Source organism: Oreochromis niloticus, linkage group LG11, assembly GCF_001858045.2.
Source record: "Oreochromis niloticus isolate F11D_XX linkage group LG11, O_niloticus_UMD_NMBU, whole genome shotgun sequence".
NCBI lineage: Eukaryota > Metazoa > Chordata > Actinopteri > Cichliformes > Cichlidae > Oreochromis > Oreochromis niloticus.
Window position 1 is genome coordinate 34,325,850 of NC_031976.2, and position 12,587 is coordinate 34,338,436.

The following is a 12,587-nucleotide window of genomic DNA, read 5'->3' on the forward strand; positions in this document are numbered from 1 at the left end:
GAAGGTTACAAATGATCTTCTTATGGCCTCTGACAGTGGACTCATCTCTGTGCTTGTCCTGCTAGACCTCAGTGCAGCGTTCGATACTGTCGACCATAATATCCTATTAGAGCGATTAGAGCATGCTGTAGGTATTACAGGTACTGCACTGCAGTGGTTTATATCATATCTATCTAATAGACTCCAATTTGTGCATGTAAATGGAGAGTCCTCTTCACACACTAAGGTCAATTATGGTGTTCCACAGGGTTCAGTGATAGGACCAATTCTATTTACATTATACATGCTTCCCCTAGGCAGCATCATTAGAAGACATAGCATAAATTTTCACTGCTATGCAGATGACACCCAGCTCTGTCTATCCATGAAGCCAGGTAACACACACCAATTAGTTAAACTGCAGGAATGTCTTAAAGACATAAAGACCTGGATGGCCGCTAACTTTCTGCTTCTTAATTCAGATCAAACTGAGGTTATTGTACTCGGCCCTAAAAATCTTAGAAATATGGTATCTAACCAGATTCTTACTCTGGATGGCATTACCTTGGCCTCCAGTAATGCTGTGAGGAACCTTGGAGTCATTTTTGACCAGGACATGTCCTTCAGTGCACATATTAAACAAATATGTAGGACTGCTTTCTTCCATTTGCGCAACATCTCAAAAATTAGAAATATCCTGTCTCAGAGTGACGCTGAAAAACTAGTTCATGCATTTATTACTTCCAGGCTGGACTACTGTAATTCTTTATTATCAGGATGTCCTAAAAACTCGCTGAAAAGCCTTCAGCTGATCCAAAATGCTGCAGCATGAGTCCTGACAGGGACTAGAAAGAGAGAGCATATTTCTCCTGTATTGGCTTCCCTTCATTGGCTTCCTGTTAAATCTAGAATTGAATTCAAAATCCTGCTCCTCACATACAAGGTCTTAAATAATCAGGCCCCATCTTATCTTAATGACCTTGTAGTACCATATCACCCTATTAGAGCACTTCGCTCTCGCACTGCTGGCTTACTTGTTGTTCCTAGAGTATTTAAAAGTAGAATGGGAGGCAGAGCCTTCAGTTTTCAGGCCCCTCTTCTGTGGAACCAGCTTCCAGTTTGGATTCAGGAGACAGACACTATCTCTACTTTTAAGATTAGGCTTAAAACTTTCCTTTTTGCTAAAGCATATAGTTAGGGCTGGACCAGGTGACCCTGAATCCTCCCTGAGTTATGCTGCAATAGACGTAGGCTGCCAGGGATTCCCATGATGCATTGAGTTTTTCCTTTTCAGTCACCTTTCTCACTCACTATGTGTTAATAGACCTCTTTGCATCGAATCATATCTGTTATTAATCTCTGTCTCTCTTCCACAGCAGGTCTTTATCCTGTCTTCCTTCTCTCACCCCAACCGGTCGCAGCAGATGGCCACGCCCCTCCCTGAGCCTGGTTCTGCTGGAGGTTTCTTCCTGTTAAAAGGGAGTTTTTCCTTCCCACTGTCGCCAAAGTGCTTGCTTATAGGGGGTCATATGATTGTTCGGTTTTTCTCTTTATTTATTATTGTGCTATCTACTGTACAATATAAAGCGCCTTGAGGCGACTTTTGTTGTGATTTGGCGCTATATAAATAAAATTGAATTGAATTGAATACAATCATGGACACAGTCCATCAGGACTTTTGACTGAGAGTGGACGTTTTATCACCAAAACTAGAGGAATTTATTATTTAACGAAGTTGGTGTTTTAAAGGTCTGAGTCTCGTTTTGTGCAGGGTGTGGGAATGGAACTGAGACGTGCATAAAATTAACTTTTTATGTGCACCTTGGCACATTACTGGGATTCCAGGACTCCAGTCTCAGCCACAAATGCATGCAGTCCATGGGGACACAAGAGTCACCGCTTTTTTTAAGCACATTTTGTAAGTGATATATTAGTTCTAACAGGTATATTAAAGGGAGGATCGAGCCTCCTAGAAAAAGCTGAACATTTATCTGCGTGATGACGATTTTCCCCCTGCTTTAGATAGACTGGAGTGTTTCTTCAGTATACGCAGCCTGTGGGAGATCAAGTGTGCTTTACACACATAAGGAGTTAAGCATAGGAGTATCTGTAATCGATTGTTTGTAATATGTATGCCATATGGATACACAGCCAACCTGTGGGAGCCAGAAAACACTGGGTTCATAAAATCTTATCTCACTTTATAAACAATATTATATATAACTTATGGATAACAATGATTGAATATTAAAAGGAAATGGCTGAAAATTAGATGAAACAGTTTTTAGCGAGTGAATAAAAGTGAAATTTCATAGATGAAATGTAATGTGTATTGTTCAGCTTTTACAAAATCATATTTTCTATTGCAAAGCACAAACTCTCATTTGTCTGTTGTCGTTTTTGGTATCAGAATAATAGAAAATATGGGGGAAATTTGATCATTTCAGTGTTTAGTTGCAGTCTGTAATATTTTTTACCTTGTCTTTATTAAAAGAAGTCGCATACTTCATTTAGTACAACATTGCTTAATAAATGGCTCATCACCTTACTTGTCCAGTAAATGTATCGTGAATGCACTGATTGTTTCAGGTGCTAACAGTGGCAGCTGTTAGACAGCTGCTTATGGAAACACTGAATAAACTAAGTGATGAGACGTTTGAAGAACTTTGAAGGTTCCTGATTTTGTTTTGAATCTCGGATATGTGCTTATTTAGCTGAGACACTCATAAGACCGAGCAGATGTAGTGGACCTTCTGATAGGAGAATTTGGCTGACAGTCTTTGGGGCTGGTCTGGGAGGTTTTTAAGGACTTGAACAGAACTGAACTGAACTGGTGGAAAAGTTGTCAGTGCCCAACGGCAAACCCAACAGATCATCCTTACTGAAAACGGTCCAGTCTAAATTTTAAATAAATTAGAAGGCTTAACTGGGGCAAATTTATAGAAACAAGAATATTTCATGTGTCATGTTGAGACAAGCAGAGAAGGGGATTGTTGTTTTGTTGTTGTTCATGTTATTAAAGTAATAAAATTATACAGCTCTGTTTGTAAAGAAAACAAAGTAAGTAAGTAAACTTCATTTATATACAGGGAGTGCAGAATTATTAGGCAAGTTGTATTTTTGAGGAATAATTTTATTATTGAACAACAACCATGTTCTCAATGAACCCAAAAAACTCATTAATATCAAAGCTGAATGTTTTTGGAAGTAGTTTTTAGTTTGTTTTTAGTTTTAGCTATTTTAGGGGGATATCTGTGTGTGCAGGTGACTATTACTGTGCATAATTATTAGGCAACTTAACAAAAAACAAATATATACCCATTTCAATTATTTATTTTTACCAGTGAAACCAATATAACATCTCCACATTCACAAATATACATTTCTGACATTCAAAAACAAAACAAAAACAAATCAGCGACCAATATAGCCACCTTTCTTTGCAAGGACACTCAAAAGCCTGCCATCCATGGATTCTGTCAGTGTTTTGATCTGTTCACCATCAACATTGCGTGCAGCAGCAACCACAGCCTCCCAGACACTGTTCAGAGAGGTGTACTGTTTTCCCTCCTTGTAAATCTCACATTTGATGATGGACCACAGGTTCTCAATGGGGTTCAGATCAGGTGAACAAGGAGGCCATGTCATTAGTTTTTCTTCTTTTATACCCTTTCTTGCCAGCCACGCTGTGGAGTACTTGGACGCGTGTGATGGAGCACTGTCCTGCATGAAAATCATGTTTTTCTTGAAGGTTGCAGACTTCTTCCTGTACCACTGCTTGAAGAAGGTGTCTTCCAGAAACTGGCAGTAGGACTGGGAGTTGAGCTTGACTCCATCCTCAACCCGAAAAGGCCCCACAAGCTCATCTTTGATGATACCAGCCCAAACCAGTACTCCACCTCCACCTTGCTGGCGTCTGAGTCGGACTGGAGCTCTCTGCCTTTTACCAATCCAGCCACGGGCCCATCCATCTGGCCCATCAAGACTCACTCTCATTTCATCAGTCCATAAAACCTTAGAAAAATCAGTCTTGAGATATTTCTTGGCCCAGTCTTGAAGTTTCAGCTTGTGTGTCTTGTTCAGTGGTGGTCGTCTTTCAGCCTTTCTTACCTTGGCCATGTCTCTGAGTATTGCACACCTTGTGCTTTTGGGCACTCCAGTGATGTTGCAGCTCTGAAATATGGCCAAACTGGTGGCAAGTGGCATCTTGGCAGCTGTACGCTTGACTTTTCTCAGTTCATGGGCAGTTATTTTGCGCCTTGGTTTTTCCACACGCTTCTTGCGACCCTGTTGACTATTTTGAATGAAACGCTTGATTGTTCGATGATCACGCTTCAGAAGCTTTGCAATTTTAAGACTGCTGCCACCCCTCTGCAAGATATCTCACTATTTTTGACTTTTCTGAGCCTGTCAAGTCCTTCTTTTGACCCATTTTGCCAAAGGAAAGGAGGTTGCCTAATAATTATGCACACCTGATATAGGGTGTTGATGTCATTAGACCACACCCCTTCTCATTACAGAGATGCACATCACCTAATATGCTTAATTGGTAGTAGGCTTTCGAGCCTATACAGCTTGGAGTAAGACAACATGCATGAAGAGGATGATGTGGACAAAATACTCATTTGCCTAATAATTCTGCACTCCCTGTAGTGCTTTTCACAGATAAAAATCACAAAGTGCTTCACAATACAAAGAATAAAAATACAGCATTTAACAATGTAAAAAAATAAAATACAACATAAAAACAGCAAATTAGTTGAAAGCTTGTCTATATAAAAATGTCTTCATCTGCTTTTTAAAAGAATCAGTGGAGTCAGTACTGCGTAAAAACAGTGGAGGAGAATTCCACAACCGTGGTGCCACTGCCTAAAAGGCCCGATCACCACGAGTTTCAATCAAGTGCATGGGGCCACCAGCAGTCTCTGACCTGATGACCTTAGAGCTCAGGAAGATGAATGCGGTTTCAGCAGGTCAGATTTATACTGGGGAGGTACCAGCAAGCTGCACAAGCAGCGAAGCTGAACACAGGCGCCATCTTGCCAGGTGAGACATAATCAATCAATACTACTAATCCTGAGTGATCAATATTTTATGATTCTTTATGTTTTCTTGAAAACAAGAAGACACTACATTGAAGAAAAAAAATTAAACTTTCCCAAATGTGAATGTACACATTTGCTTTACATTATGATTTTTCAGGATACAACTATACCAGCTGTGAAACAGATTCTCTTGGAAACACTGAGAGGTTTGAGTGAAAAGGATCAGAAGAAATTCAGTCACTTCCTGCAGTTAACCTACTTCCAGAAGGGCCTCCCACAGTTCCCACCTGGAGTATTTACACACAATCATGAGTTAGTGGATCTGATGGTGCAGTTCTACAGCGAACAATCTGTGGAGCTGACCAAGGAGGTTCTGATGGACATGAACAGCACTGACACGGTGAAGACTACCACTCAATCTAAGACAAACAACTCTAAAATTACACAGCACTGTTTCTCTCATAAATGTCTCGTGAAAGGATTGTTTTAAACAATTAATTTATTGATTGACAATAAAAAATATAAAAAGAAAGAGGCAGGATTTCTGAGTTTTCATTTGAAGCTCCCACTATATCAGAAGTTTATTTTGGCCCATACTGCAGTAGCAGACTAGTTACTATACAATTCTAATGTGAAACAAAGTTTTTAGATTTTTTTAAAGCTGTATTACTTCGAAAGCTTTGTTTGCAGCCTGTACTGTGGGTTGTTCTGGTCTTAGAGCTGTGCTGTGAAGCCCAAAGTGTTGAAGAATGAGTGAAACTGACAACTGAATGTAAATTGTTAAAAAAAAAATAGTGATAACTGAATTTGTTTGGTTTGTTGGTGTGAGCATCGCTTATTTTTGTTTTTATTTTCAAACAGCAATTTTTTTTAAAGGCAGTAAGTAATTTATTCAAAGCTACTACCTACTGCAGTTACCTGTCTCTTAATGCATTTTCAGGCTGACTCCAACATGATGCAGAGATCAGGTCTCTGTGTGAGCTAAACCATCTGTTGCAGGACTCCTTGTTGACTCTGGTGTACGTTTGGGCTGGTTTACTATCTGTATTTATGGTGCTGGTGATAGATAAGCCTGTATTTCTAACCATTCATTAGATTGATGATCCAGAATTAGAGGTGCTTTACAGTGTAAATAAACTGTATTTTTTAAACATACCAGGTAGCAACATTGCCTGCTTACTATAAAAAGATCAACATGTTTTACAATCTGCAATAAACACCCCTAATCTTTATGTTGGTTTTGAATTTTTGAGAGAATGATATCACATTAACAACATGTGAAGCAAGTATATTAATCACATGATCACTGAGCTTATTTCCCACTATGTGAAAGAATGGTTGTTTAGTTTTTTGACAGTTCAATGTAAGTAAAAAGGAAATATCATCAAATAAATATGAAATATAATTATAAAAACAACAAACAGTTCAAAGAGTTACTGGATTTGCATTTAACTCAGGATCACAATAACCAAAGGCAGCTTAAATAGTGCAGTCAGTAGACCACAGGTCAGCTAACCTGCAGGCTAACACTGCCTTTGTGAGCTGAAGTAAGTAACAGATGAGAACTGTAAATAAAATCAAGTTAGCAAACATCAGGACAATAAGACACAACTTTCTGTTTTTTATGAGCATCAAATAATATAATGTCATTTTTGGGATCAGTCAGGGTCCATAAATTACAACAGACAGGACAAATTACACATTTCAGATTTTTGTTTTGTTTTGTTTGGTGACAGGATAAATACTGATCACAACACAACTTATAGGTTTGTTTCCATAAAGAACCTTTTGATGGTAGCCTGACTTTCACCACTGCTGGTCACTGATATGGGATATAATGGGTATGCGTAATCAATGCATTTGAGTCATTCTATACTCCAGGATCATCTTTACCGGTTACGAGGGGATTTCACCAAGAATCTGAAGATGAATACAGACTGACAGGCGCCGCTGTGGGAGCCCATCATTAATCCTCCGGCGCGTGCGGGTGCTGCGATAAATGAGAGCTGCACGCGCCTGTGAAAGGTGTTATCAGCTCGTGTGAGGGTTATTTACATGTGTGACCAACATCCGCCCAAACAGCGTGAGATCAGACAAATGACTGTAAACTTCCAGGTGATCATGATGGAAGGAGAAATGAGATGTGTCCTCAGGCAACAGGTTCTCGGGTACTCAGCGCTGCTGGGAAGAAAATGTTTATGGAGCCCCACAAAACGCGAAATACAAAAACTCATTCAAGGATAGAAGCTTTCAGTAGTAGTCTGACTTTTTTTTTATTCACAACTCTTCATATTTTAATAATCATTCCCTTGATACAGAATGTTGACAGCCGTTTTCCTCAGCTTTGAAAGCGTGAAAAAAAAAACGTGGTCAGAAATCTGTGTATCAATCCAGCTGTGAATGCATAATTTTTAGGAGCCCTGCTCATGGGAAACTGATTTCCACCTCTTCTTCCAGATACTGGTAATTACGACGTATGGATTTTAACAGGTAATAAAGTGTGACATTATTCCACTGCCCGATTCCCACGAGAAAGTTAGGTGAGGTGATCACATGCAACAGCAGACCTGAGTGTGAGCATACGCATTTTCTGATCTTATATAACTTGCAAAGAATTCAATTTTATTTCAAGTTTTCAGTCTGGATTTTTGAGAAATTATATTATATTGTTAGAAAGTATTTTTTAACAGAAATCTACGATCCAAGTAAAATAAATCTTTTTACGCGTAACTGTTCGAATTGTTGAGTTACACGAACAAAACAAAAGAAAATTAAAAAACCAAAAAAAAAAGAACTTTCGGCTCGCCTGAGAACCTCCAGCGTGTGCTGTGCGTGGGAACCCGAGAGCCACCTCTCCTCCAAGCACACTTTGCAAATGAAGCATCAATTTTAACAGGTAATAAAACAACGACTGAGCCTTCTGCTCCACATTCCCACGACTACAAAACGTCTCCCACTATGACACATATCCAACATCTGTCTGCATGACATTTTTTATTTTTATAATAATTAATACTTTTTTATTAAGATCAGTCACCTGGCCAACTCAGAAATGCACAACAACCCATCCATCGATTTTCATCTTCATAATTCATACTAATATTTCGAGTTATATACTGTGTGCGAAGTTCTGCGCTTTTTATTTTAGTTTTTTTTTTTTCAACATTCAGTCCCCAGAACTTCTTAAATGCATGAGATAAAACTTTCACAGCTGAAAAATACTATTAAGTATACTGAAAAAAGAGCATGTTGGATTTACTTAATTCAGTAGTGGACATTGGTTGCACACAATTGTTTTGCTTTGGCCGAAACTTAAACAACTTAGTTAAATCAGCACAACTTATTCTGTTTTAAAACTGAAATCGAACCAGTTTAGCTCCTATTCCCGAGTGTGACAATATGAAGCTTTTAAATCCTTGTAAATTGAGCACACCTGAGGGCTTGGATCACAGGTCTCAGGCCACCAGCAGTTGAAGACACTGCACTAAACTCCAGGGTCACAGTAATTGTATGTTGTAATAAGGAAAGCCCGCCTGATTAGGTGAAGACATTTGAGAGCTTGAAAGTCTCTAATGACGTTCTCATTTCAAAATTCTGTTGTAAAGAGCCGCTTCTCTCCTGTTTTCCTACAAAAATGGCACAAATCTGTCTCCTTGAGCTCAGTCATTGGACAGTAATATCTAAGTAACCCTAAATCGATATTTAGTGTGTTAGTACAAAGATTTTTTGGCGAATAAGCAAATACACTTCATGTGTAGACTGTTTATGTCCATGTTGGTTTGTTTTTGGTTATCTCACTGAAAAAAAGACTAAAAGAACAAGCTCAGGCAAATTTCTCACCAGATAACTGTGGCAAATGAAGGATAAACTTCCTCTGTGCCTGAACCTCAAAGGGGTACATGAGGTGTTACGACACGTTTTGCTTCCTGGTACATGACACCAGACACGCGTGGAAATCAAATGGCCTCTAAGCAGCTGAGGGTGGTGCTGGTGAGGGGATACACGCTAATCACAAGAGAAACAAACGCGAATGAGAGCCATAAACTGTCAGATGTTCGGCTGCATCCTGTCATATACACTGATAAGCTATCGTGACCAATGATTGTTCAAATAAGGAATAAAGACAAAGATGCGATGCTCCTCTAGTTGGGAAAAGAATGTGAACTAATCCAGTGGTATTAGTTCAAAGAGGTCCAGTCTAACGTCAGTGTAATTACAGGTAGAGGTTAATAATAGGAGAAATTATTGTAGAGAAAAATGTAAACTTAAAACAACAACAAAAGAATAGAAATGATGAATATGAGGGGAAAAATACATGAAATGCCTGGAATAATTTTAATTTTGTTAATCTCGGTTTTCTTAAGTCTTTCTAGTTATATTAAAATTTTTCAGTGAATACAGAAGGCTCTCTGTGATGTCTTTGAAGTGAGAGATGCTGCAGAGCTTCATGCCCAGACTTCACACCTGGAGGATGCAACTCTGCAGGAGGTCGAGCTTCACACCTCTGATCAGGACTAAAAGGAGCTGTCAGAGTAACCGCAGACTAGAGTCCTCCGGATTTCTTTTAATCTTAAAATAAACTCACCACGTGTTGTTGTTGTTGTTTTTTTTAAGTCTTTTTATTTATAAAGAGTACAGCTCACCATAGGGAGACATCCAGAATAAATTATTGTGCAAAAAAGACAAGATTTAACGTCAGATTGAATACAAGTGATATTGTACACAGAGACACAGATGTCGCTCGCGCCAGCAGAGAGGTGAATATGAGGAGCTGCGTGGGTCTCCCAGCCTCAGACCCTGAGCTTCCACACCTGGAAATGTGATGGATGGACACTCAGTCACAGCACAGCACACCTGGATCACGATAGCAGATATAACAGCAGGGGTATTTTTTAGCAGTACATAAAAGAGGATAGAAGCTCTTGAGTTTCGTTAAACTCACCTCTTCACTCAGCGCAGCAATCCCAGCTGGACCGCTGGGCTGATCCAGCTCACCTGTGTCCCGCGGTAGTCCCTGTGTAAGCAGATTAAATGGATGCCCCACTGACAGAGCTCATTGAAAAGTATTTAAAACAGTGAGTTAACCCTATCATACATACAGCGCAGGTACAAAACATACATTTAGCTACATTATTTACAGGATCTGAGGTTATGAGTCTTTATAAGACTACAACACCCATCCCTTTCAGTTACATCAAATAGATACCAACAATCAATATTAAATATTTTTGAGTGTTTTTGTTAAATAGTTTATAGTCATTGATAGTTCTGAAGTCACTTCCTGTTGATCAGGGCCAAGGTCTCCACAAAGTCTGGCTGGACGGGGAGCTCTGGGATGAGCTCTGTTTGGTCGCTCCTCTCTCCGCTCTGATCTCAGACTCTCTTTGTTTCTGAGGCTGTTTGGGGACTCTGGGAAACCTTTGTTGGAGTGGGAGTGGGTAAGGTCGGATCAAACGTTTCTCCCCGGAGGCACGTGCCGGCAGTCTGAGCTTGGACTTCTGCCTCAGCATCCGCAGAATAAACTTTGCGTGTGGCAAAAAGTTTCTGCTTTGGAGACCTTCGGGCTGTGAGTCTGAACGGGCCAAACGTGCGGCGAAAGCTGCATCCAGCGCCGATCCGAGCTCCGACCCTTTCCCCTCGGGGCCCAGAAACCCCGCAGCTCTCTGCAGGCAAGTGCAGAAACCGTCCTGGAAGGAGCGTTTCTGGTCCCCACCTCCACCTGTAGTCTTGTCTCCTTTGGCAGTGTTCTGGAGGAAGAGGACTGTGTGCTCTAGTATCTCAGCTTTCTCCACTCGGTGCTGAGTGGACCCCTGCATGAGAGCAGCAAGTTAACTGATCTTTACGTTACATTACAAAAAAACAATAAATAAACGGTACTGAAATTCATGAACCATATTCAAAGAGAACTAAAATATTCTCTTACTTCTTGTGGCTCCTGCAGCAACATGGTCCTCAGACACTCTAAACTGCGGTTCATTCTCTCCCTTCGACGTTTCTCCACCTGAGATTTTATTAACTATTGCAAAAGGAAAAGAAAAGTCTAAAAGTGTTTTTTTGTTTTAGTTTCCGTGTAACAAGTGATACAAAGTTGATCAGACTTTACCCGAGAAACAAACTAAATATAATCGCAGCTGCGTCTAAATTCCAATTTGATTGAAACAAATGACTAAATCCTCATTCGAATCTTTGTCAAAGTGGCTGCATTTGCCCATGTGAATAAAAAGAAAATCAAAATGTTTTACCTTTTTATTGTTTGTTGCTTCCTGTAGCAGCTTCATGGTTGCCGATGGTCTAACACCTTCCTTCTCAGGCTGACACCGATCAGGTAATGAGGCTCTTGTTCCTTTTGACTTCTTTTTACTGACTCCCTGCCGCTCACAGACTCCTCCTCCTCCAAACCCCTCCTCCTGGTATCTCAACCTCGTCGTTCCTTAAAACCCAACCAAGATTTAATTAATTTAAATCGCCTATCACAGTCTCATATTCACCAAACACAGACATCTTCCTCATTGCCCAGATATGTGCACATATTTTACCTGTATGCATAAAAACTCACACGTAAAACTAACCAATAAAAAGTAATTTAAATAATAAGAATGAAATTTTTGACCCATTTTTGTACACACTATAGGTGACAAACGTTGAATGAAATACTTCACAAGAGCTCCTTTACCCCGAGTGACAAACCCAGATTTTGAGTGTTGGAAACTGTATTTCCTATAACGCTAACAAGGGAGTTTCTGGACATGTGTCTGCGCTTTAATCCCATTATATTTCAATAAGAGTTGGGGTCTTATATTCTAAGAAGTCTCGTGTATTGTCAACACAGAATCTGATTTATTTAAAGAAACTTGACTTTTCCTTGCCGTCTCTGTACCCGTTGAGCTGGTTAGGCAGTGAATGAAATTCTAAACAAGGTACAAAGGTAAGGTAAAATTTTATTTGTATAGCACCTTTCAAGACAAAAATCACAAAGTGCTTCACAGAAAAGCTAAAACATAAAAACAGAAATCAACCAAAAGCAAGTTAGCACAATAGTCCTGTTAATCCTGAGATTGTCTAAACTGGACTAAATGTTTCTTATTTTATGATTAAAACAGTTCACGAGAAGACATTGACGTGTGTAAGACGAATAATATGGTATTCGCTATTCGCACTAGACTGGGGGTTGGTTGTTGTTAAACTGCATTTTATCCCACGTTTACTTTAACGCTAAATCGTGCGCCATCGTTGCTTCCCATTAAAAGTTAGGGGCAAAGTATTAAATTGTTTGGTAGAGATTTCGGAAAACCTCTTGCATGTGCCTTTATAATGCTGATATATATTATCTTATTCAAACTTGTTCCTTAGGGCGAATACCGACACCTCCTTATTCACACTTCACACTTTTCCATTTGTTAGTCACCCCGCAGGGTGAGCGTGCAAGAAGGCTACATTTTTGCATTGACACCTCCGTGTTACAATGGACCACGCGTGCCATTTGGGCCGCTGTCTCGTGCTGACGCGCCTTTTAACCCCGCAGTTGTTCGACCTTTAGTTGTGCAAATCCTTTGATCTTGGAAG

At 39.8% G+C, this 12,587-nt stretch overlaps 1 protein-coding gene and 1 long non-coding RNA gene across 3 annotated transcripts; one reads left to right on the top strand and one right to left on the bottom strand.

The window, feature by feature from the left end:
- The first annotated feature begins 1,513 nt into the window (after positions 1–1,513).
- LOC100704331 (uncharacterized) lies at positions 1,514–5,556 on the top strand. Its single transcript, XR_002063669.2, has 3 exons — positions 1,514–1,897; positions 4,785–5,025; positions 5,182–5,556. It is a non-coding gene; the product is annotated as an uncharacterized LOC100704331 (long non-coding RNA).
- A 4,071-nt stretch (positions 5,557–9,627) lies between these two features.
- On the bottom strand, positions 9,628–11,424 carry LOC100700632 (transcription factor HES-7). 2 transcript variants are annotated; one of them, XM_003443050.5, is made up of 4 exons: positions 11,267–11,424; positions 10,948–11,040; positions 9,967–10,834; positions 9,628–9,835 (listed from the first exon to the last, which is right to left on the bottom strand). In XM_003443050.5, the coding sequence occupies exons 1-3, from the start codon at positions 11,300–11,302 to the stop codon at positions 10,313–10,315; spliced, it is 651 nt and encodes a 216-aa protein (XP_003443098.2). In that variant the 5' UTR covers positions 11,303–11,424; the 3' UTR covers positions 9,628–9,835; positions 9,967–10,312. The 2 variants fall into 2 exon arrangements, with proteins under 2 accessions (XP_003443098.2, XP_005472902.2); XM_005472845.4 differs by having other exon boundaries at positions 9,628–9,878.
- Positions 11,425–12,587: the final 1,163 nt, after the last annotated feature.